Below are 23,832 nucleotides of genomic sequence, written 5' to 3' on the forward strand. Positions count from 1 at the left end.
TTTCCGACGATGCTCTCCGCCCGTGACCGAGACTGGATGGAGGTGGAGGTGGAGATGGCACGTGCCGGCTGGCGCGTAATCGTAATCGCGGGGTCTTTTGGGTGGTTTAATTGAGCGACGCGCCGAGCACGCGCCTCCCTGGGCCTAGAAGCACCGCTATCACGCACCGCCATCACGCACCCCTTTGAGCCAATTCCGCGCACTTTTCCTTCATCGCCGAGTCACCTTCCAACCGACCGTGGAGTTCCAGCCGTAAAGCAGTCGTCCAAATGGACTCGGCACCTGCGCCTCGGCCGCGGCCACGGCCAGCCCACACGCAGGGCATCACGCGCTGCGCATGGCGAAGCAACGGCATGCAGCTCGTCACCGTCGGCTCCAACAACACGATTCGCCTGTACAAGACGGACTCGGACGGCGAGCCCACAAACATTGATGATTGCCAGGAACAGAACGCCTGCGTCGCCGTTGGCAGTAGCTTCTTCGTCGTCGGCTCCGAGGACGGCACCGTCAGCCTCTACTCGCTCGACGCTGCCCTCTTTGAGCGCTTCCTCCTGCGCACCTCGCTGCCCATCCGAGATGTCGCCCTGTCTGCCGACCACGAGTGGTGCGCCGTTGCCAGCGACGAGCTGAGCGTCAAGATGGTGCATACCACCGACATCACGCGCATCAGGCACCTGCGCGAACACAACCGAGCCGCGCGCCATGTCAGCTTCGACCCCGGCGCCACGCTGGCAGCGGTTTCGTGCACCGACGGCATCATCTACGTCTACTCGCTCACCTCGGAGGAGCCCGAACTCATACGCAAGGTCGACGGCATCATCGGCGCCCTCGACGGCGAGTCTGACGCGTCGACGAGGGTTGAGTGGCATCCGGACGGAAGGGCCTTTGCCGCGCCCATGCCTACACGGGACATTCAGGTCATTTCCAAAAACGACTGGGAGAAGCAAAGGTGCTTTGCCAATGGGCACTTGGCCGACATCACCTGCGTTGCTTGGTCGCCCAACGGAGCCATGCTGGCGTCGTCGAGCAAGGATGGCAAGATCTTGATCTGGGAGACCAAGACCCAAAGCGTCATCCAGCGATACGACTACTCCAATGTCATTGATCTGGCATGGAACCCCACGCGCAACATCCTCTCCTTCACGACGACAGACGGCGAAGTTTACATCTACCCCGAATTCTTGCCTGACCAGTTTGCGCCCATGCTCAAGCTTTTTGTCCAGCCGGCGCCATTTATTCATGACCCCCTATTGGAGATCTCGGGCCACCGGCGACAGCTGGCGCCCGGTGGCCGCAACGAGCAGGACATTCCAGGCCGTGCGCGGCGAGAATCCTTCGGGAGCCTGGACTCCTTCCTCGGCGCCGAGGCTGACGAGGACGAGGACGACTTTGTTGTCGACGACGATGGCGCCGGGTACGCGGTTGGTGCTGGAAGCAAAAGGGGCCGCGAAGGAGACGGGTACGGAGAGCATCCCAGCAAGCGCATGAACCTCATGCGGCCCCGGCACCACGAGGCGTTCCAACCCGGCTCTACACCCTGGAGAGGCAACAGAAAGTACCTCTGCCTGAATCTCATCGGCTTCGTCTGGACCGTGGACCAGGACTCGCACCACACCGTCACCGTCGAGTTTTACGACCACGAGTTCCAGCGCGATTTTCACTTTACAGACACCTTCCTCTACGACAAGGCGTGCCTCAACGAGCACGGCACGCTCTTCTCCAGTCCGTCCAAAGACGACGCGCCGGCATACATCTTTTACCGCCCCCACGAGAGCTGGACGCAGCGTTCCGACTGGCGGACCGAGCTGCCAGAGGGCGAGGCGGTGACGGCCATGTCCCTCAGCGAGTCCTTTGTGACCGTCACGACGAGCTCCAACTACGTGCGTGTGTTTACGCTATTTGGCATGCCGTACCGCGTGTACCGGCCCAAGAGCTCGCCCATGGTCACTTGCGCGAGCTGGCGCGACTACGTCCTGACCATTGGCAACGGCCCGGTCGGCGCGGACGGCAACACGCGCCTCCTGTACACAATTGAGAACGTCAAGCGGGACGAGATTTGCCAAAACGAGGACACGGTGGCTCTGCCCGAGGGGGCAACGCTCGCGAGCGTCTTCTTCTCGGACCAGGGGGTAAGTGCCGATGGCTGCGCAGAAGGCGGGAACGGCGGCTGATATGCGCGATGCGCCTACAGGATCCGTGTATATACGACTCGACAGGCACACTGCTGACGTTGCTGCACTGGCGGCAGCCGTCGCGCGCGTCTTGGGTGCCGCTGTTGGACACCAAGCTGTTGGCTCGTCTGGCCTCGGGGCGGAAGCACGAGAGGTACTTTCCCGTGGCGGTTGCCGACAGCAAGTTCCACTGCATCATCCTCAAAGGCGGCGACCTATACCCGTACTTTCCGCGGCCTCTGCTGTCCGAGTTTGAGTTTTCCATCCCGCTGTCATCACATCGGAAGAAGGAGAGCGGCAAGGGTGACGAGACGAGCGCTGGAGATGGTGAGCGCATGGACAGAGACGGAGCCGACGACGACGACGACGACGACGACGACGACGATAGGGCTGAGACGAGGAAGCTGGAGCAGCATTTCATGCTCAAGGGGGTGCAGGCAGCGCAGCTACGGGACCTGGTGGCGGCGACGACGGGAGGCCACAGGCAGCGGTCGCAGCTGTCGCGGATGGAGCTGGACATGGACAAGGTGCTGCTGCAGCTGCTGGCAGTCGAGTGTCGCGAGGGCGAGGACCGTGGGATGCGGGCGCTGGAGATGGTGGAGCTGATGCGCGACAGGACGGGGCGCATGATGGAGGCGGCGGGCAAGGTGGCCGAGCGGTACGGCCGCACAGTCCTCGGAGACAAGATTCGTGAGGTGGGCGAGAGGAGAGTGGGCGGAGCGGCCGACGACGACGGGGCCGACGATGGCTTTTAGGCGAAACGGATGCCCCTTTGTTGTATTGTCGAGTTTTGGCATAGCAGAGGAATGGGGATGACGACGACGCTGTTTTATGCGCGTGGTGGGTTACTGAGTACAGTACTAAACCTAAGGTACCTAGGTAGGTACCTAAGGCACGGGTATCCGTATGCTGTGGACAAATACGTAGATACCCACCCACTGGGAGTCTCCGGCAGTGCGTCCAAATGCCGATGTTGGCTGATCCGTCTCGTGTGCCGCAACGGGCAATGAAACGTGATGCAGTTACGACTACCTGAGGCTACGACATGGCTTGGGATATGGAACGTTTTTCAAAGAAATCAAGATTCGTGGAAGGGCTGATAAACCCCGAGGCCCCCCCTTTTATTAGGGACATTTGGGACCCGAACAGGTGCCCCACAACGGCTCTGCCGTGCTGGGGAATTAAGTTGCCTCAGATATCACTAGCAGAGCCGGGCGTTTGTGGCATTTTTTTCTTCCTTGGTCTCCCATGACCGGGATATGGCCGGCGCAGGGTTTGCGCGTGCCGGGGAAGGCGCATGAATGTAAGGAGAAAAAGGTGCTTCAGGGGCTCTGCTCTGCCCCGGTACAGGCAATGGCTAAGTAGGTAATAATGGCATGGGCAAGGAAATACAGGGTGGGATTGGCGCTGTACGGCAGTCCAGTACATTAGTAGTGTCCGTAAAAGGCACCTGCTCGGAAGCACAGACATGGAAGTCGGCTGCTTCTGGCGGCCTTGGCTAGGCCCAACCAGGACGTCGAGAGCGCCACCGTCCGTCCAATCGCCTCCCCGTCTCTTCATCGCGCGTCACAGAGTCAAAGCCTGTTGTTCTCGCCCCGTGTAATTAATCAGAATCCCCAAGAGGCCGACAGGGGGGATCAGAGTGCCAATCCGGAGCGTGCCATCGATCCTCTTGCCCACCCCGACGCTGCACGGCACCCCGGAGCTGTTATCACCCTGCTTGTTCGCCTCGTAGGTACCTGTCCTGCCTAGCTAGGCAAGCACTGCAGGCTACTGCTCACGGGGCTCATAGCCAACTCCCTAATTCGTGGACTGACTGGCCTGTAACAGCTGGTCCTGGGGTACCTGCTGCTAGCCTGCCTCGCGCCTTTCCTGACCGGCTCTTGCTACCCATAAACTACCTCGTCGCCCGCCTTATCACTTCTCGATAACTGCACGTCGTTCTTCTCCAACCAATTCTTTCCATCCTTCCCCCACCCTTTTCTCGACCAACTCTTTAAGGGTCCTCTCCCACTGCTCGCTCTCTCGGCGCCCGCTCCTCCCGACGCTCGCGATATACAAGGAAAAACAGGGTCAAAACTGCAAACACGAATTGCTTCTGCTGCGACCACCACCGCCGACAACGACGACCGACCGCGTCGACAAGGCCTCTCCCCCTTTCTCCTCAGCCACCGCCGCCCGCCGCTGCCACTGGAGCGCCTCACCCTTCCTCACCCTGCCCCGGCCGAGTCTCGCGACCGCGTTGTATGGTTGTCGTTCTAGAAGCCGAAGCCAACGAACCATATGCGAGGCTGATCGGGATTTCCCCCCTCCCCACCCCCCCCGGCTGAGGGTGTGCTGGACATATGTACGGTCGCTCCGCCACTTGCGACTCAAGTCCTTGTACAATTTGCGTCGCCTCGGCCACGATAGCCTCGACAGGCGGTCATGAGGTACGTGCCCTGCCTTGTCCTTCCGCCATCGCCCCCGGTCCCCGGGCCGTCGCCGCCATCGCCGCCGCCGCCTCGCGCCGCGCTTCCCTTTTCCCCTTGTCCCCTCTGCCTCATCTCGGCTCCCCCATTTCCACCTTCTTACCCTGGATTGCCGTCGCCGCCGCCGCCGCCCTTGTCGACCCCTTCGGTCTGCTGACGTCCACAGTGACAGCCCTCTTGGTCACGAGAACTGAGTACATTCCACCAGCGAGTCAATGGGTGCCCGCGTCGTATCCGTCTCCGTGCCCATCATCGACATGTCTGCCGGCGGTGATGCCATGGACATTACCTCTCCCGCTCGTCTTACCACCTCCATCCACATCTCCGATCCCGAAACAAACGGCAAGCCCGCCGCTCGATCGAACCACTCGTCGCCCCCCGACCAGACCTCTCCCCACAGCTCTTCCAGCATCAATATGCCCGCCCCTCCACCTGCCGCCGCCGCGGCCGTCCACCAACCCAAGATCGTGCAGACGGCCTTTATCCACAAGCTCTACAAGTGAGATGAACCCCCCCCCCCTTTTCCATGTGGGACCGTGAGGTCTCGAGGTCCATTTTGCTAAGCTGCTCTGCGACAGCATGCTCGAGGACTCTAGCATTCAACACTTGATATCGTGGTCTGCCAACGCCGAGAGCTTCGTCATGTCGCCCTCGGCCGACTTCTCAAAAGTCTTGTCGTATGTCCACACCAGAGCTTCCCCGCCTCGGGATTACTCTCTTACGCTCTTCTCTCCTCCAGACAATACTTCAAACATACCAACATCTCCTCGTTTGTCCGTCAGCTAAATATGTATGGATTTCACAAGGGTAAGTGTTCGGCCGACAGATCCCGTGTGGTAGCTTGGCCTCCTCTAACACCTCGAACCCCAGAGCGCGACGTTTTCCACACGGGCAACCCAGACACAACTCTCTGGGAGTTCAAGCACGGCAACGGCAACTTCAAGCGGGGCGACCTCATGGGTCTTCGAGAAATTAAGCGCCGCGCGAGTAGGCACGCGCTTGTGCACCGCGAAAGCAACTACAACAAGCCGAACCCGTCGCAGCAGGGCCCGCCGACCGAGCCGGCGCAAATAACGGCCGAGAGCTCAGAGGCAAGGCTTGCCAACCTCGAACACTCGCTATTCGACATGAGCGCTCGGCTGCAGCGCAGCGAAGAGAATGCCCACTTCATGAACATAAAGAATCAGGCAGCCATGGAGACTATGAGTCGGCTCCTACAGTTCAACCAGGATTTGTCGAGAGCCGTGCTGTCGCTGGTCCCGGCCGACAGCCCCGTTCACCGCGATGGTTCGTTGTGTCTGCTCGACTTCGGTTCGACCCGAGTCCCAGGCTAACGGCGGCAAACAGTTCTCGCTCTGCAAGGAGAGATGCACCGACAGGCCGACGTGCTACGGACGTTTGACGAGACGCACGAAGGGCCGTACGGGGCCAGACAGCAATACCTCGGCACCGTCGACAACGCTCCTGTTTCGCCTCGACAGCTGCCCCAGGACGATGCCAGACGATCGGCCAACCTGACCGTGCCTCAGCCGCGCGGCCAGCCCCTGTACCGACCGGCGGTGCCCCCCAGTGTCCTAGCCAGTGCGCGGCGCCCGTACGGGTCAATCGGAGGCAGCAGCACCACGCAGTCGTCGCCCTTGCGCAACGCCAATCCAGCGCCGCCCCCGGGTCCCCATCCCCTCTCCAACGTCGAGCCGCCGCCCGGAAGCTTGGCTCGACGACACACTGCAGCCGATATCCGCGCGCATGGGTGGCAGCCCACCCCATCGCCCTTCTCGACGTCGAACCCACCGTCTGCCCCGTGGCCCTCCTCCCCGAGCCGTGTGGCACCAGAAGACCAGCGCATTCGCGACTCGTTATCTACATACTCGCTCCAAATAGCCTCTCACCCTCATCCGCAGTCGCGTCCTGCCACGCCGCCGCCGCCGTTGCCGCCGCCTTCCCATGGCGCAAACGGCGGGAACAACGGGAGCGACGCGTTTGGCAGCTGGTCGTGGAACTCGGCAGCGAATAGAGACGCCAAGAGCCTCGCCATAAGGGACTCGTCAGCACCGCCGACGCGGAGAGGGAGCATGGCCCACATTCTCAATCCGAGCGACACGGCTGAGCGCTCGGACGAGGATGAAGACCCCCGCGGGGACGACGACAGAAAACGAAAACGACTTCAGTAGCCATGAGCGGCGGGAACCACGATGATCTTGTCCTGGTCGATGCACTCGGGCCGACTTTTTGGTCAATTGTATTTCTTTGGTGGCCGGACGACAGGATTGACACCCACCTTTTGGATCCATATGTACAATTCCTCTCGGGAACTCGAGTGTACAGCCTGTTTCATCTAGGCCGATCAACTCACCAGGCCCGGCCGCTCAACAACCGGCCGCCAGATTGCGGATTCAGCATCCAGCCCGGGATCGTCTAAGAATATCCGGGAGCTGTGTGACGTGGGGGCGGGCCGAGATCTTTCGCCTACGTGTGCCGACCTGCGTACCAAGTACAGATATCCAGTCATCCGTACTGGTCTGGCTTCAAATGGGTGACACAGTTGCATTTCGACTTGCCAGGACGTTGTATGCTCCGTGTTTGATTCGTCTTGCTCCTTCCCCCCTACCATTGAAGGTTGCGGTTCCTTCGTCTCTCGATTGGGACCCTCTTGACAAGAGACATTTGCACATGAACTCTCCTCACTACGGTGCGGAGAGCTGGACATACAAAGGAGGGGGGGCCTCGGATAACAAAAAGGCAAATAGCTTTAACTTGAAGAACGGCGCATCATGGTACAGAGGGGAAAAGCGAGGGATCTAGCAGGCAGATGTGTATTTTGGGTGAAATGGGAGGTGTTTTTTGCGGAGCTCTTCGGGTGCAGAAGGCGTTTTGGGAACACGGGAGGATGAAGAGCAGTGTCCCCAAAAATGCAGGGCGCCGTCCTTGAGAATAGAGGCGACTGGGCGCCAAGTAATGGACAGACGGACGTGGGAGCCATCGTCCCTTTTGTTTGGAAACGCAGTCGCGCCATGATCGACTTCATTAGAGCGACTCGCTGCCCTTTTTCTTCTTTTTCTTTTTCTTGTTTTTCCGCCGCCCCGTCACGTCATCCTGAACTTGATTGTCAGGCTTCTCGTCTCGGGCGGCCTCGAGCATCTCCTGCCCTGCCTCGTCTCCGCTCCCGGCCCGGCTCAGCTCGGGCGCCGTCTCGGGCGCCGTCTCGGGCGCGGCCACTCTCGCGGGACGCTTCCTCTTACCAAGTGCACTCCTGCCCTGGTCATCGTCGCTGTCGCTGTCGTACAGAGCGGCAGCAGCCCTTTTGCCGTTGTTGGACGCCGCCGCTCGCCCTCCGCCTCGACCTGGGCCGTCAGGCTTCCCCCTCGGGCCGAGCAGGCGATTCCTCAGCAGCGCGCGGTCCTGGCGGGAGGAGGCATCGTCGGCGGCGGCAGATTTGGGGGGGAGGTAGCCCGCGCCGGCGGTTGGGTTCGCGGCTGCGACGAAGTCTTCTTTTTCGTCGTCGTGTTCGTCGGCGGCGGCGGTACGGCGCTGCGGTGGTTGCCGGGACGAGGAGGACGTCGTCGTTGGATGGTGGTGCCGGTGGAGGAGAGACTTGCCGACGGCGGATTGCTTGGAGAAGAGGAGGGCGATGCGGTTGGCGAGGACGGCGTGGTCGGGCGCCACGGGGAGCGGGGGGGGCGCGGTGGGAGAAGGGCCCATCGTGGTTCAGTCGCCTCCGGGGGAGGTTATTTCTTTATCAAGGGGGGGCGAGGCTGGTGGCACCGAGTCTTGCGGTCGTGCGCGCGAGGGGGAGGCGGCGGACCGTGACGGGGGCCCGGCGCAGCGAAGGCCGGTCCTGGTGGGAGGGGGAACAGCAGAAGGGAAGGAAAATCGTACTCGCGGCGCGCAAGTAGATGTATGGGTTGGGCGAGGAGCGCCTCGTTGGGGGGAAAAAGGGCTGGCCCGCCGATGATGCGTGGTGGGGAGGAATGTTCGCTGCAGAGCGGGTGGGGTGGGGTCGGTCCGGGCCTGATCTACGGCCGGCTAATGCATCGGCAAGACGCTGCATATAATAGATAAACGCCAAAGGTAGCTTCTATATATTATATAATATGCCTTGGGCAAACAGGATATAAGCGCAAAGGGGACAAGAAAGGCTTCTTGCGTTTTACACTCCGTCGAGGATGCATTATTCATTATCAAACTAACCATGAGCCAGACCCTACTCGAATAGTCGGTGCTTGTAGCAACTGCGTCGCCCGCGGTGACGATGCCCTCAAATCCCACACACAACTCCGTCTTTTGCACCCGAAGCACATGTACTTGCACAGAAAAAGCCTTGGTACAAGAAAAAAGTATACACGCCCAGACTCCCGCCTCGTATGTACAGGCCACAATGAGAGCCGGCTGCCCCGGACACTCAGCCGCTGCCGGCCGTGGCACTCAGATTGAGGACGTACGGCAGGGCCCCGGGGTCCTCGCGCGTCGCCAGCCGGATCACGGAGCCGGCCCCGCTGCTCGACGCCCGGGACCGCAGGCTGGAGCTCGACGGCTGGTGGGCAGGATACGGCCGCCTCGACTGCGCGAAGCTGCCGCCGCCGCCGGGCTCACCAAACGGCACGCCTGCGGCCCAGCCCGGGGCCGACGAGTGTCGCATGGGCCTTCGCGTCGACCCTTGCGTGCTCGCGGTCCCGGCGCGGGAGAGGCTGCTGCGCGGCGACGGCGGGTCCGTGTCCATGGGCGCGTCGTTGTCAATGTCGCTCTCCGACGACGCCGCCGTCGCCCACCCGCCGCCCAGAGCCACAAGGTCCATGGGCCGCATTGCGCGCAGGACCTCCGCAAATAGATGCATGAGCTCGCGGAACCGGGCGTTGGAAATCGGTCGGTTCGAGAAGCGCGCATGCTCGTACTGCGAAACGAACTCGGCCGTCGTCGAACCCGCGGGCACCACGCCCAGGTCCGCCAGGTGGTCGACATAGCCTCGCAGGCTCATGTTTGGAGACCGCTGCAACAGGTCTACCGCCTCCGGGTCCATAATCGGGGGATTGGTCGGCGCGGTCGGGTCTGCCGGGGCCAGGGCCAGCGCCTTGCCCTCGACAAGATTGGGCAGCTCCAACAGGACGATGCCGTATTGCAGGTTCGGCATGTCGGGCGAGACAGGGGACGCCCATCCGTGATGCTCAATGTCGCCCCAGACAGCGTGGCGCGACGGCCGTGCGACGGCAAGCTCTTCGGCCGCCGTCTTGGTCGCCCTTGCATCACACTTCGATCGCGGCGCCTCGCTCAACTGCCCCAGCTGTCCGCGCCCGTCCGCCTCGACCCTTGGCTGCGCTTCGAACGCAATGAAGGCGCTGCGATCCAGCCCGGCGGCGATGGCCTTGTACACGGCATCCTTGACGTCTCCTTTCTCTATGGGCACCCATGCTTTGGGGATCGACGCCAGGGCCGTCTTGTTGATGTAGAGCCGGAAAACGTAGACGAAGCCGACGACGACGACGGTGACGACGACGGAAATGGTGACGATCCAGACGTTGTAGTTTTGCTCATTGCGCAGCGACTCGCTGATGGTATCGCTGATGGTGACGAGGAGCAGCCCGAGGAGCAGAAAGTAGAAGAGCAGGTAGATGGATGCGTAGACGATGCGAAACAGGAGGCGTCGGTAATGCATGTCGGCGGGCCGCGAGCCATCAGCCCGGCACTCGACCCCTGATGAACTCTTCTGTGGAGAGCGTGTGGCATCGCATGGCTATGCTGGTTACCGACGGCTATGACATGGGAACGGAGCCGCGGCAGCGTCGGGAGGGCGGAGGGGGGGTTTTGTTGTGATTGATTGAAGCTGGAGATGAGTGACGAGGATATGATGGCAACGATTGGGGGTGCTTTCATAAAGTACAGAGCCACTGGAAAGACTTTGAAAAAAGGTAGAGTACCCCGCTGCCCCCCGACTTGAGGTGAGAGCCTGCGTACCAGCGTGGGTCTTTTAGTACCCACGGGCGGGATGTACAGAGCTGGACCGTGTTGAAGGTATTTCGCACAGTGCACGAAGGGCCTCCATGACGGAAGAAACCAGAACAAACGGTTCGAAATCAAGAGTTGTCTCTGGCAAGCAACAGGGCTTATTCTTCACGCATCTTCTGCGTTGTTCTATCTCCTGTTCCGTACCTGGTATCGTAGTCCTACACTTCATCCCATCTCTGAGCCCAAAGCTATCCGAGCTCAGCATCCCAGCCCAGGCATTACCGGACTTGCTCCATCTCGACCCTCTGCTGCGCCCTCTCGTGAGTCCTCCTGGGTTCCGACCTCCTCCTCTCCTCGGGGCTCCTTGGTTTACCCGCCGCCTCCTTGGCCAGTGGTGCGGGCTCTGCGGGCGCCACCTCCTTTGGCTTCACCGCCGCCTCCTTTGCCAGCCGGACATCACCTCGCGACAGTCGAAGGTCACTGCTGTAGGGCTCAAACGTGCGCACGACCTGGTCCAGCCCTGTCCGTAAGGCATCCACCAGTCCATCAACCTCGGGGCTTTCCCTGCCGCCCGACGGGTCCGTCCAATGGCTAGGGAATCCTGCCTTGAGCGCCTCCACCTTCCGGATCACTGCCGTCAAAGTGCGGATGATGCTTGCCACATCCCGGTGCACATTACCAAACTCGTCTTCGGCCAGACTGTGAACTGCCAACTGGCAGAGCGCTTGCACAGCGTGGACGTACAGTGTTGGTTCCGCATGCGGCGTGCCCAGCACGGCGGCCGCAAAGCGAGTGCGGAAGTCTTGTCGCAACAGCGACCCAACCCACTCAATCTTGACCATATTCGCGGCCCATTGCTCAAATTCACCCTTGATATGGTCAGGTGATAGCGCCTGCTGCTGCTCCTTGCTCAGCATCCAATCCTTGGCACTCTTCCACGTCTTTCTCGCCAGTGGGCTAAGCTCGGAGATGGGAGAGGACCCGGGGGCCCGAGCAAGCTGGTCCCAGGCCTTGTCCACTCCGCCAACGAGCCCGGAAGCTTGGGCCCTCTGATTCAGGATCGAATCTTCTCGCAACGGTGCCGATATCCGTTGCCTTGGCGCCGCGGCAGCGGGCTCGACAGCCGCTGACGCAGTCGGTTTTCCGTAGTCGTCGGTCCTTGACTCGATGCTCTTCAATAGCTCCATGCAGATTATGTAGATTTGCGACCACATAGGTCCATCTTTTCGGTCAATGTCGCTGTATATGGCCTGCCTGCGGTCTTCGAAGTCTTTGGCAATGAGCGCCAGTTCCCATATAGCGAATGACTGCCCTGGTGTTAGCGGTGAAATCATAAGTCTCGTCCACTGATGACGGGCGCAACTTGCCTTGATGGAGAGCTTCTTGCTTTTCAAGCCGTTCAATAGGCTCCCGTTGGGGTCTTTGGATTCCGACGTCAAAGGCTTTCCGTTCTTCAGCGGCTCTCTGACCATGAAGATGGAGAATGCCGTGTTTCCCGCCGACCACAAAAAGGTCAAGAGAACGCCGGCGTAGATGCAGCGAGCGAGAAGGAAGACATCGGTGGGCCACGAGGGCGGGAGCATGCTTGTCTTGGGCAGGCTGTAAAACGGACGCAAGAAGGTCAGGGCCCAGCCCCAGGCAAACGACCGCAGGAACAGATAGTAGAGTATCAAGGCCATGAAGAGCGCTGAGACGGCTTGCTTGACGCATCCAGCAAAGACCGCTGGAAGCTGCATCAGGGCTGTCTGCAAGGACCCTGACAGCGCCCCCGATTCCTTTTCACGATTGTCGGTTTTCGGCTTCGGCAATCCAAGGTCGAGACGATCCACGTCGAGTCTATAGTGCCATATCGTCTGCGAGAGTGCGCACGCTCCCAGATAGCAAGCCAAGAAAATGGGCCGTTCGTTGAGTCTGGCTCGATCGCCGCTAAAGTAGGTGATCCACTGAAGGTTCGCCGTCTTTGACATGGATGACAGGAAGACGGGGCAGAAGAACAGGCTCGAGACGCCGTACCAAAGACCAGTCTCATATGTCTGCAGGCTCAGCAGGGCGGCGCCAAGGGTGTGAAGCCCAGAGGCCGTTGTTTTGAGGCCAACATGGTAGTGAGCTATGCGCAAGATGAGAATAGCGAGTCCGCACGCGAAGATGAGCGCCGTTCGGATGCCGGCGGGGCCAAGCGGAAACCAAGACCAAAAGTCTGGTGCTCCAAGTCAGCGAACGTCTTTGTGGATGCCTGAGACCGGGTGGATTGTTGCCTACAAGAGCTCCAGGTCGCCAGAAGCACGGCTTCGAGGTAGGAGACGGCCAGCAGGAGGGTTGCCGTGGAGGAGAAGCGCCTATGCAAGGCTGGCTGCAAAGTGTCCTTGTAAGGAGCTCTGCGGCCCGATGTGCCCGCCATTGCAACGGCGCATTGTCTGGGCGCGAGCTGACGATGATGGTGTGTGTTTGTGCACCAGGGGAGCGAGCACGTGAGTGAAAATCGCCGACGCAGTATTACCCAGGCGTTGGCAGGGCGAAGCTGGCAGGCAAGGTCACGTGGCGATAGCGTGCCGCCGATCTCCCACCGGTGCTAGTCTGGCGGCATGTGCAGGCAGGCGGAGCGGAGGTTACGTAACGCCTGGGGTCCGCATGAACCGTCGGTGAGGCAACTGCACGTCACCGCAAAACAACCTCGACGACTCAACGGCACTCCCTCATCCGCCAAACTCACGAATACCCCCTCTCCTTTTCACGCGAACATCACAGGCGACCGGACCCCGTCGCTCGTTGCTGGCATGTCGTACGACCAACTCTCGAGCCTCGAATCGGGCCGCCGCCCCGGCTACAGCGACGATCCCGGCTTCCAAGATCTCCAGTACGAGCTCAAGTCTAAGTTGCAGTCCCTTCTGAGCAGTAACCGCAAGCTCGCAAATGATGTCAACGTTTTGGGCACCAAGAAGGACACGCCTCGCCTGCGCGAGCGCGTGCACAACAGCATGGACAAGACGCGCGAGCTGTGCAGGGAGATTGGCGATGGCGTCAAGCGGTTACAGACATGGGACGACCTCTCGGTACGTTTCTCTCCCTCTTCTCTCAATATTTGTGTCCTCTTGTCCCCCTCCTCGTACTGACGTTTGAACAGAAGCAGCAAAAGTACGAGCAGACCAAGGTTTCTAGCGACTTCCAAGCGGCACTCCAGGAGTTTCAGGACCTGCAGAGAAGAGCCCTCGAGAAGGAGAAGGCTTCCGTCACCGCAGCTCGCGCCGCCCACGAGTCCGAGTCGGGTCAAGCAAGTGGCCAGACCAGCGCCCCCTTGGAGCAGCTGCAACAGCAGCAGCAACTGCCACAGCTGGCCCCGCAAGACGAGGTCGACTTCCAAGAAACTCTCATCATCGAACGCGAAGAGGAGATTCGCAACATCGAGCAGGGCGTCGGGGACCTGAACGTCTTGTTTCGGCAGGTTGCGCAGATTGTCGACGAGCAAGACGTCGGGATCCGAACCATTGCGGACAACGTGGAAAATGTTCACGACAACACGCGGCAGGCAGACATCGAGACGCGGCAGGCCGCGCGATACCAAAAGGCCGCGCGAAACAAGAGTTGCTGCCTGCTCCTCATCCTGGCCGTGATTCTCACCATTGTGATTCTGGCCATCGTCCTCGGCTAACCGGTGTTGCGGATACCGGGTCTTGGGTGTCGGCCTTGGTGCGTTTCGACGGCGTTGGAGGGGATTTCTGCAGCAGTGTATATGCCACTTGACGAGTATGTACATATCTCAGGGTCGGGGTTTCTCGAGCTCGTCCCTTGGAAATCCATTTCATTCTTTTATTGTCTTTGTGTCGGCAAGTTTCCCTCTCATGTAGGGCATGTCGAGAGAAGACTTGGTTCTGCTTTGCGGTGGTTTGAGTTTTGGGTTCGCCTTGGGGACGAGGCGCTCCAGAATGGATTCATTGACGTCGTTGAGCGCAAATGTCGTAGCCCAGAATACGAAGATGGCGCTGGGCAGGTCGGCGACCAAGATGGGGAAGAAAGGCACGAGAAGGAGTACTCTGCCGATGGACGTCTGCACTCTTGATATTGGCGTCATTGGGCTCTCGGTGTCGTTTACTTTGAGCAGTTTTCGGAGCTGGTCCGTGGATAGTCTTCCCCACGAGTTCCGTGCGAGTATCGCCGAGCAGAGAAGGGGTAAGGTGTAGTAGGGATCGGCCACGGTCAGGTCGTTGATCCACGAGATGCCTCCGTCGGCCAGCGTCTCGTCCAAGAGTGCAGCTGAGACGGCAGCCGGGTCGGCCCCTGATTGCAGAAAGAAGTGGCCGATCCATCCAAAGGGCGCACCACAAAGACGCCGCAGAGCTTCGGAGACGACGATAAAGGGGGCAATGCTGAAGAGGGACGCGAAGGCCTTCCATCTCTGCACACCCCAAGCCTTGTAAATCCTCTTGCGCGACTTCTCTGTGAGTCTGGCAACGTGGAGCTTGGCACGGGCGGTTCTCACGCGGTAGATGGAGGAAGCTTCCGAGGCGTGTCGCGAGCTCCAAGCCGTGAGCAGGGGGTTCAGCTGGTTCCTCGTGAGGATGAGTCGGCGAGAGTAGTACTGGATGGGTAGCCTGAGGGAGAAGTTGAATCCTACAGCCACCAGCGGGAGGGTGAGTAGCCAAGGCAGGCCGAAGGTGTGGAGGGAGCTGATGGTTTCTGCAGCCCACGCAACAGCGTCTCCCGGGGATACGACATGGAATTGTCGCCGGCCTTGTGTCGCTCTGGCGAGGGCTGGTGATGGCCTGGCTCTGGCGAGTGGAAGGATGGTTCTCTGGAAAGGTCGCATGGTGCATCAGTCCAGCCTCGCGTGCCGAGGGATGAATAGTGATTGGAGTCTGTATCCGTAACTCGACGATATTTTTGCTTGACGTGCTATTGGACAGAGCTGCGGTGGGTCGTTCCGGGCCACTAGCGCCACGAGCTACCCTGGACTTGAAGAACGTTTATCGAACCGAGGAACTGGCAGGGGACAAGAGTAGGGTTATGTACTGTACAGTACTGTACTCCGTATTGGTCTCGTTGGCGGCTGTGGGCCTCAATCGACACTTCCTTGGCTACTTATTATTTGTTAACTTAGTTGAGTGACCTACCAATGCTGGAGGAAGTGTTACTTCAGCCGTGCCAAGATGTCCAAAGATATTGGACCGCGGACTCGGCATGTTTGCTGCCTGCCATCCCTGGTAATGGTTGGACCTTGTTGTTAATCATCCCAGACTGGCTGACGGAAAGTTCGGTATCGCCTCTTCGGTACTGCTGAACCCCTGTCTCTCTGTAATGCACTGTAATGCCCACGTAATTATGGGTACAACATATCCGGATACAACATGGACTACTCCGCGCTACACGTGGGAAAGGTACGGTGCTGTTGTGTTGGTCGAAGAGCCTGCCTCTCCCTCGCGAGCCATTAATCGTCATGGAAAAGGGCAAGAGAAAGAGGACATGTCAAGCTGTCCGAAACGGACCATTTGCCCCGCGAATGCGCAGCGCCTCGTAAATTGCATGCGTGAAGCCGCCGACACGTGATGGCCCGCGAGGTTCCTCTACCTGTTCCCTTAGCGCGACTCGCGGCTAATTAGCTGGCTTTCCTTGCCTCTCATCACCCCCCACCTGAATACTGCCTGACTGACTCTCCTTCGAATCCCATTGCTCCCTCCCTGTCTCGCAATGCACCAACTTCCGTCCGCAACTCCAAATGTGACGCATTGACCGAAGAGAGACTACCCTACCCGGTGCCCTTTACCCATCTCCAGGATCCAATTAGAGAGCCGAACCCCTCGTCAACCTTGCCATGGACACCACCGGCACTACACCCACGGGTGGCAAGCCCTTCTCCTTTGGCCTCCAGCCGCGGCCGCTCGTCATGTTTGCGACTCTCCTCGCCTCGGTTCCGCTCCTCGTCATCGTCGTACCTTGGATGATCCGCGAGGCCGCCCTTGCCCTTGGCTGGATGCTGCGCCAGGGAACCGAAGGTCGACGGTCTCAGCTGGCGGCGCTCATGGACGACGACGACAAGAAGTATAGGGAGCAGAACAAGGAGCCCAAGCCCAACTCGACCGACGAGGATCACCAGGCACCACATACCAATCCTCGAGCTCCAGGTGACGCTGACGAGGCGCACCGGAACTGGGACGGCTCCGTTGGCTTTTTTCACCCATTCTGGTGAGTATCTGCCACGGTCTCGAGACTGCACGCGGCATGTGGCCAGCCTGTTGACGCCGCGTAGCAATGCCGGCGGTGGCGGAGAGCGTGTGCTTTGGGCTGCCATCCGGGCGACGCAGATTCGGTGGCCCAAGGCCAAGTGCGTCGTCTACACGGGCGACCATGATGTGAACAAGGACGCCATCCTGCAAAGAGTCGAGGTGAGCTCGTGCCTGGCACAACGGCAGGTCGCTCGTCTTTGCCAACTGCTTACCCCCCATGCAGAGCAGATTCAATATTCACCTCCACCCGCCCACCATCACCTTCCTCTACCTGTCCAAGAGGGACTGGGTCCTCGCCACGACCTGGCCGCATTTCACCCTTCTGGGCCAGTCTCTGGGCTCTATGATTCTGGCCTGGGACGCTTTCTCGCTGCTGGTTCCGGACATCTTTGTCGACACCATGGGATACGCCTTTGCCCTTGGCCTCTGCAAGCTTCTGTTCCGCAACGTGCCGACAGGCGCCTACGTCCACTACCCGACCATCTCCACTGACATGCTCGAGTCACTCGACCCAACGTCTTCCGTGGGCTCCCAGGGTGTCAACGCCGGCCAGGGCACGGGTATTCGGGGAAAAGCCAAAAGGGTCTACTGGCAGCTCTTTGCACGCCTATATTCGTGGGTCGGGTCCTCCATCGACGTCGTCATGACGAACTCGACCTGGACGCAGTCACACGTACAGACCCTCTGGGGCCCATATCGTCGGGGCAAGCGCTCGGCACATCCGATTGCGGTCGTCTACCCCCCTGTCGCAGTTCTTGAACTCGAACAAGAGGTAGAGGTGTCGGAGGCGAGCGAAAAGAAGCGAGAGCAGGTGCTGGTGTACATTGCCCAGTTCCGTCCGGAGAAGAACCACCCGCTCGTTCTGCAGTCGTTTGCCGAGTTTCTCAAGACCAACAGCCAAGCCGCGAACCAGGCGCGGCTGGTCCTCATCGGAAGTGTCCGCGACGACCATGACTCTAAGAGAGTGTATCAGTTGCGGCTCTTGGCAAACGAGCTGGGCATCAAGGACCGAGTTGAGTTTCACCTGGACGCCTCGTGGCCGGAGATTCTCGAGTGGCTGAGAAAGGCTTCAGTGGGCGTCAACGGCATGTGGAACGAACACTTTGGGATCGGGGTCGTCGAGTACCAGGCAGCCGGCCTCATCTCGGTCGTCCATGACAGCGGTGGCCCCAAGCTGGACATTGTAGTCGAGGTCGACGGCGAGCCTACAGGTGCGTTGATGCTCACGAGCGATGACAGAATGCTCGAACTAACCCGGTGTCCAAGGCTACCATGCGACAACCGCTCAAGAGTTTGCGGCGGGCTACGAAAAGGCGCTGTCCCACCCCGACCCCCTGGCCATTCGGAAACGGGCGCGCACGTCAGCAATGAGATTTACCGAGGAAGAGTTTGCCAGGGGTTGGCTGCTTCAGATGAGTCGACTGGTTGGCCTCAAGAAGTAAGGACGAGGCGTATGCAAACGGCAAAGACCTGGAGATACCCCTATTTTTTGTCTCATTTTGTTGGCAGTTGTTTTCATTTGCGCCATTCTGGCTAGACGTACAGATCCCAGCATCAAGGACGAGATACGGAGAACTGGCAGACGGGTAAAATAGACCATATATGTGCTGGACGCAGGAGCGCAGCACGCTAGGCAGCGAGGATAGATACTACAAGATGGCGTCCATCGATATTCGTCGCCTCCTGGATTCTACAAGACAAGTCCTGCGCTGTTATCCTGGCGAGGCTCGCCGGCCGCGTCAAAGGTGCCATCGTCCAACCTCGTGATGCCCTGCACGGCGCTGAGGCCGCCGTCGACCCAGGTGACGCGGTGGCCCTTTTCCATCAAGGCGGCGGCAGTATGGTTGTCGTAGCCGTGCTCGAGCAGGACGGTGTTGGGCATGAGCTGGTCGTGCAGGCGAGGTTCGCGCAGGGCGTCGGCTATGGTCATGCCGTGGTCGACGAGGTGCCACAGGACGGCAGCGGTGGAGGAGATGATGCGCGAGCCGCCGGCTGCGCCGACGACGGCGCGGAGGGTGCCGTTGGGGTAGGCGGCGATGACGGGGGTGATGGAGGAGAGGGGCCGCTTGCCGGGGCGGATGTAGTTTGCGGCCGAAGGCTGGAAGCCGAAGGCGTTTGGGACGTTGGGGATGGAGAAGTCGTTCATTTCGTTGTTTCTGGGAATCACCGGGTCAGCCAACCAGCCTCACAGTCGGAGCGGGCGAGGGAGAGAGAGAGGCACAAGACGATTCCGGACGTGGGCTCCATGAGCTGGGCGCCAAAGATGAGGTTGACGGTCGAGGTGAGCGACACGGCCACGCCGGAGCCATCGGCAGCCACGACGTGCGAGGTGCCGTGGCCGTCGGGCGCGTACACGGCCCCGGGGTCGTAGGCGCGGACGGGCTGTGTGCGGCGGTCCGAGATGCGGCGGCGGACGTGCTGGGCGTGGACGTCGTCGAGCAGCCGGCGCTCGAGGGCCGTCACGTTGTTCTCTCGCCGCCCCTTGGCGTCGACAAAGGCCGGGTCGGCGAGGTCGACGCGGGCCCCGTAGGCGAAGCGCATGGCCTCTGTGAAGCGGTGCGCGGCGAGGCCTGGCCCGTCGTCGGCGTCGGCGTTGGCGTCGTACTGCTCCATCGTCTTGAGCATGCTGAGGCCGACGACGCCGCTGGCGGGCGCGCCGACGGTGTACAGGTCCAGGTCGCGGAAGCGGGTGCTCCTGACGGGGCGGGAGACGACGGCGTAGTTTCGCAGGTCTTCGAGCGTCATGGTGCCGTTTGTTTCCTGGATTTGCTTGATAATGGCCTCGGCTGGGGGCAAAGGATGCCATCAGTCTGTCGTGTCCTCACTCTCGCCGTCGTTGACGCCTCCCGGCACTCACCAAGGTCGCCGGTGTAAAAGGCATCAGCCCCTTGTTCCGCAATCTTCTCGAGGACACTAATACGCATTCACCATGTCAGTCCGACGTATAGAGGAATCACATAACGGGGGTAGGCGTCGACTGCCAAGGCACCTTGCGTATCGTTTTCGAGTCATCATGTCTCCCTCGCCAAGCAAGGTGCCTACACCCAGAAGAACCCCAGCGTCAGCATCAGCCATATCTGCCAACTGCTTCTGCATGGAGAAGACGAGGGGGTCCCGTGGGAAGCGCACCGTTGGGTGCGAAGTCTTGGGCAAAGCTCGGGTCGTGTAGCAGAAAATCGTAGGCAGGCTTCCCCTTGCCGTCCGTCATGTACCGCACCAAATCTTTCGAGACTGGGGTCATCTCTGGTCAGCGTGGACGGCAAGACGGCGACAGCAGCGGCACGGACGAAAGAGATCAGGGGAGTTCCATTCTACCCTCGGGACGAACCTCGAAAGCCATGACGGGCAACATGGATGGAGCCTTGCACGACAGTCTTCCACGAGAGCGTCTGCAGACGAAGACATTAGCCATCGGAAGAATCAAGCCGGATTCCAGGGTCAAGACACAGAGGCGGGCCTCTTACGCCGTATTTCCTGTGAATGTACTCGAGCCCGCGAACTTCGCCGGGCACGCCGACGGCCAGACCGCCAACGACGCTGCCCCTGGTGTTGTGCAAGAACATGTCCTGATGGGCCGCAGCCGGGGCCGTCTCCCGAAAGTCGACGGCCTCGTAGTTGCCCTGGGCATCGCGCACGAGGGCGAAGCCGCCGCCGCCGATGCCTGCGTGATACATTGCGACGACGCCGACGCACAGGGTGGTGCCGACGATGGCGTCGGCCGCGTTGCCCTGGGAAGAGAGCGAGCGTTAGGCTTGTGGGCAAGGGGCGAAGGGGAGCATTGTGAGGACGCACACCGCGGGCAAGTAAGTCTCTGCCTATGGCGCTGCATTCTCTGGACTCGCTGGCCACGGCGCCGACGGAGCCCCTGCGCGACGGGGGGCCCAAGACGACCATGTTTGGGGGGATGGCGCCGGCGGATGTGACGACGGCATGGCAGAGAAAGACGGCAATGAGCGAGCCCACCAGTCGAGTCGACAATTCTGGGAGGCCGGACGGTTTAGCTTAGGAAAAAAGACGTGATGAGAGAGCCGAGCTCGGAATGTGTCGACTCACTCATGGTGCAAGTCGCCGAGCCTGTCGGTCTCTTTTACAGTTCCTAAACTCACGCACTCCACGTCTCTTAGAAGCTCTCACTCCTAACTCATCGCCTCGCACTCCTTGTTTCTGGCCCAGTGTTTCGAGCCGTCAGGGGCCTACTAGCGTAGAAGCCGTCACTAGATCGAGGGAGGAAGGGAGGATATTCAAATGGCGGATCTTTAGAGAAGAGAAGAAGAGATGAAGGGGTATAAATCAACAGCAGATGGAAGGGAGAAGCAAGACGAGGTCGACAGATGGCGAGAGAAAGGTGAGACAGGGACTGCTCGCGCGAGGACAATCACGCAAGAGGGTCCAACTCGGGCCGGCACGACCGGCATTCCCCTGGGGCCTGCAATTGCGTGGCCATCCATGATCACGCTGCCCTTTTTAATAATAAGCTCGCAAGCTAACCCGACCACCTCCCAACACACCTCCCTAGGAGCTTGTGCGATAACGAGGGAGAGAAAGTCGGGGGCCCCTCGGAGTCGGACCTTGGCTGCGCTAGACGATACGAGTCACAGAGGCAGAAGTTGGTTGGTCGTGGTCGAGGCAGGCCTCACGCTGAGGCGGCGTGTAGGAGATGGGCGTCATGTGCGCATCTGCGCATGCGGCGGGTGCATCATACTCCAGAGCCAGGGCCGCGAGGCAAAGAGCAAAAGCTGCATGTTGGCAGATGGAGAAAGAGGAAGCCCAAATGATGGATTAAATACTGTACACAGTGTACAACACATGCTGCAACTAAAACGCAGGGGTGACCCGGGGCTCTTTCTGCCTCGTGAGCAGCGTCACCTGGGGCCCCTTGGGGCCAATCACAGCGCGTCTGATTACCTCCCTCCCACCCCACTGTAGCCCCACCACAGCTTTGCCCTGCTTGCCATTGGCTGCCCGATTTACCTGCATCTTCCCACGGCACGACAGAAAAAATGGAAGGCTTCCATCCTGCTTCGACATTTCTTGACCTCGCCTTGGACGCCGCACCAGCCCCTTTTCAGACGGCCCAGTGACGAGAGGACCGGCGGCCACTCTCAAGGACCGAGGCGCAAGCAAGCTGACTCCCCTCATGGTCGCCGCCTGGAGGTCCTTGTCAGCCGTCGTCCCCTCGACCCTCGCCCGACGTCCCGTCGCTCCTCTTCGCCGCCGCCTGGTCTGCACAGCCATGGCCTCCACACAATCCGCCGCCGCTCCCGCCGCCGCCGCTCCCCCAGCCGTCCCTGCCGCCGTCCCTGCCGCCGTCCCTGCCGCCGCCCCGGGAACACACAGGGCCCCCAAGAGGCCCAACGCCCCCTCGCGAGACGGCCGCGGCTGGAAGCAGAAGAGGACCAAGCGCGAGCGCAACGTCACCGAGGGCTCCTCCGAAGAGGTCCTGCGCCACGACATCCGCGCCCTGCTCGAGTCGCGAGCCCGCCAGGCCCAGCAATCCGCCGTCGATGATGCCGCCGCCGCCGCCGTCGAGCCGCCCCTGCCCGCCGAGGGCTCCCACATCGACGTCGACGTCGTCGAGCTCTCGTCGACGGGCGACGGCCTCGCCATGCAGCCCGGCTCCAGCCAGGTCTACGTCGTCCCCTTCACCGTCCCCGGCGACGCCGCCACCGTCAAGGTCTTCCGCCACCTGCGCAACGAGCACCGCCACACGGCCGCAGACCTCGTCGCCGTCGTCAAGCCCTCACCCCTGCGCGACGACGCCCGCGTCCGCTGCCGCTACTTTGGCTCCTGCGGCGGCTGCCAGTTCCAGATGCTCGACTACCCCGAGCAGCTCCGCCATAAGAGGCGCGTCGTCGAAAAGGCCTTTCGCAACTTTGCCAACCTGCCCGCCCACCTCGTCCCTGCCATTGCCGACACCATCGCCAGCCCCTTGCAGTACGGCTACCGCACCAAGCTGACGCCGCACTTTGACGGGCCCCCCGGCTCTCAGCACCACGCGCGCAAGCGCCGCAACCTCCCCAGGCCCGCCTTCGAGAGCTGCCCCGACGTCGGCTTCATGCACAAGGGCCGCCGCACCGTCATCGACATCGAGGACTGCCCCATCGGCACAGACGCCGTCCGCCTCGGCATGACGCGCGAGCGCCAGAGGATGCAGCGCGAATTTGGCTCCTACCAACGAGGCGCCACCATCCTGCTGCGCGAGAACACCCGCCGCTACCCCTCCGACGCCTCCGAGGCGGCCCCCGGCCCGGACGACCTGCCGCCGCACACGGTCCGGTCCGAGGGCGACGGCTTTGTCGACGTCAAGTCGTGCGAGACCGACTCCAAGGCCACCACGACCGAGTACATCGGAGACGCCGTCTTCACCAACCCCGCCGGCTCCTTTTTCCAGAACAACAACTCCATCCTCCCCGTCTTCACCGCCTATGTCAAGGACCGCATCCTGCCGCCCGCCCGGCCCGGCGAGCCCGCCATCGGCTACCTCATCGACGCCTACTCAGGCTCCGGCCTCTTCACCGTCGCCCTCGCCTCCGTCTTCCGCCACTCCACCGGCATCGACGTCTCCGCCGACTCCATCGCCTCGGCCCGCCGCAACGCTGCCCTCAACGGCCTCGGCGACGACCGCTGCCGCTTCATCGCCGCCGACGCCCGCCAGCTGTTCGGCGCCGTCTCCTATCCGCCCGACGAGACTGTCGTCGTCCTCGACCCGCCGCGCAAGGGCTGTGACGCAGACTTCCTCGCCCAGCTCAGCGCCTTTGGCCCGAAGCGCGTCCTCTATGTCAGCTGCAACGTCCACACCCAGGCCCGCGACGTCGGCGTCCTTGTCAGGGGCGACGGCGGCGGCGCAACCTACCGCCTCGAGAGCCTCGTCGGCTTCGACTTCTTCCCCCAGACGGGCCATGTCGAGGGAGTCGCCATCCTCAACAGGCACGACGGCCAGCAAGATGGCGCCGGGGAACAGAAAGAGTCATGACGGGGCTATGAAATGCGTCTGAGGATATAGGACCAATGCACAAAAGATACCCCCCAATCCGTGTT

General features: G+C 61.0%; 10 protein-coding genes across 10 annotated transcripts; 5 read left to right on the forward strand and 5 right to left on the reverse strand.

The window, feature by feature from the left end:
• Positions 1 to 269: 269 nt before the first annotated feature.
• HRG_07888 (minichromosome loss protein) lies at positions 270 to 2,926 on the forward strand (the record flags this gene model as incomplete). Its single annotated transcript, XM_044866359.1, has 2 exons — positions 270 to 2,129; positions 2,192 to 2,926. 2 exons carry the CDS (start codon positions 270 to 272, stop codon positions 2,924 to 2,926), a joined length of 2,595 nt encoding a protein of 864 aa, XP_044718248.1.
• A 1,973-nt stretch (positions 2,927 to 4,899) lies between these two features.
• On the forward strand, positions 4,900 to 6,813 carry HRG_07889 (HSF-type DNA-binding domain-containing protein; the record flags this gene model as incomplete). Its single annotated transcript, XM_044866360.1, has 6 exons — positions 4,900 to 5,141; positions 5,221 to 5,319; positions 5,382 to 5,449; positions 5,513 to 5,929; positions 5,990 to 6,463; positions 6,524 to 6,813. The coding sequence occupies 6 exons, from the start codon at positions 4,900 to 4,902 to the stop codon at positions 6,811 to 6,813; spliced, it is 1,590 nt and encodes a 529-aa protein (XP_044718249.1).
• Positions 6,814 to 7,666: 853 nt separating this feature from the next.
• HRG_07890 (uncharacterized protein) lies at positions 7,667 to 8,341 on the reverse strand (the record flags this gene model as incomplete). The annotated part of the gene is made up of 1 exon (XM_044866361.1): positions 7,667 to 8,341. The coding sequence occupies one exon, from the start codon at positions 8,339 to 8,341 to the stop codon at positions 7,667 to 7,669; it is 675 nt and encodes a 224-aa protein (XP_044718250.1).
• Positions 8,342 to 9,041: 700 nt separating this feature from the next.
• Positions 9,042 to 10,289, reverse strand: HRG_07891 (sucrase/ferredoxin domain-containing protein; the record flags this gene model as incomplete). The annotated part of the gene is made up of 1 exon (XM_044866362.1): positions 9,042 to 10,289. One exon carries the CDS (start codon positions 10,287 to 10,289, stop codon positions 9,042 to 9,044), a length of 1,248 nt encoding a protein of 415 aa, XP_044718251.1.
• A 568-nt stretch (positions 10,290 to 10,857) lies between these two features.
• Positions 10,858 to 12,977, reverse strand: HRG_07892 (nucleoporin protein; the record flags this gene model as incomplete). Its single annotated transcript, XM_044866363.1, has 3 exons — positions 10,858 to 11,886; positions 11,947 to 12,776; positions 12,839 to 12,977. 3 exons carry the CDS (start codon positions 12,975 to 12,977, stop codon positions 10,858 to 10,860), a joined length of 1,998 nt encoding a protein of 665 aa, XP_044718252.1.
• Positions 12,978 to 13,353: 376 nt separating this feature from the next.
• Positions 13,354 to 14,225, forward strand: HRG_07893 (syntaxin-like protein; the record flags this gene model as incomplete). The annotated part of the gene is made up of 2 exons (XM_044866364.1): positions 13,354 to 13,629; positions 13,701 to 14,225. The coding sequence occupies 2 exons, from the start codon at positions 13,354 to 13,356 to the stop codon at positions 14,223 to 14,225; spliced, it is 801 nt and encodes a 266-aa protein (XP_044718253.1).
• A 150-nt stretch (positions 14,226 to 14,375) lies between these two features.
• On the reverse strand, positions 14,376 to 15,380 carry HRG_07894 (uncharacterized protein; the record flags this gene model as incomplete). The annotated part of the gene is made up of 1 exon (XM_044866365.1): positions 14,376 to 15,380. The coding sequence occupies one exon, from the start codon at positions 15,378 to 15,380 to the stop codon at positions 14,376 to 14,378; it is 1,005 nt and encodes a 334-aa protein (XP_044718254.1).
• Positions 15,381 to 16,382: 1,002 nt separating this feature from the next.
• HRG_07895 (glycosyl transferases group 1 domain-containing protein) lies at positions 16,383 to 18,236 on the forward strand (the record flags this gene model as incomplete). Its single annotated transcript, XM_044866366.1, has 4 exons — positions 16,383 to 16,753; positions 16,818 to 16,953; positions 17,018 to 18,005; positions 18,061 to 18,236. 4 exons carry the CDS (start codon positions 16,383 to 16,385, stop codon positions 18,234 to 18,236), a joined length of 1,671 nt encoding a protein of 556 aa, XP_044718255.1.
• Positions 18,237 to 18,484: 248 nt separating this feature from the next.
• Positions 18,485 to 20,851, reverse strand: HRG_07896 (gamma-glutamyltranspeptidase domain-containing protein; the record flags this gene model as incomplete). The annotated part of the gene is made up of 9 exons (XM_044866367.1): positions 18,485 to 18,950; positions 19,016 to 19,580; positions 19,652 to 19,707; positions 19,784 to 19,832; positions 19,924 to 20,037; positions 20,123 to 20,183; positions 20,259 to 20,522; positions 20,587 to 20,774; positions 20,848 to 20,851. The coding sequence occupies 9 exons, from the start codon at positions 20,849 to 20,851 to the stop codon at positions 18,485 to 18,487; spliced, it is 1,767 nt and encodes a 588-aa protein (XP_044718256.1).
• Positions 20,852 to 22,849: 1,998 nt separating this feature from the next.
• HRG_07897 (tRNA (Uracil-5-)-methyltransferase domain-containing protein) lies at positions 22,850 to 23,767 on the forward strand (the record flags this gene model as incomplete). Its single annotated transcript, XM_044866368.1, has 1 exon — positions 22,850 to 23,767. The coding sequence occupies one exon, from the start codon at positions 22,850 to 22,852 to the stop codon at positions 23,765 to 23,767; it is 918 nt and encodes a 305-aa protein (XP_044718257.1).
• Between the last annotated feature and the right edge of the window lie 65 nt (positions 23,768 to 23,832).

This window comes from Hirsutella rhossiliensis, assembly GCF_020360975.1.
Source record: "Hirsutella rhossiliensis strain HR02 chromosome Unknown scaffold00009, whole genome shotgun sequence".
NCBI classification, from domain to species: Eukaryota; Fungi; Ascomycota; class Sordariomycetes; order Hypocreales; family Ophiocordycipitaceae; genus Hirsutella; species Hirsutella rhossiliensis.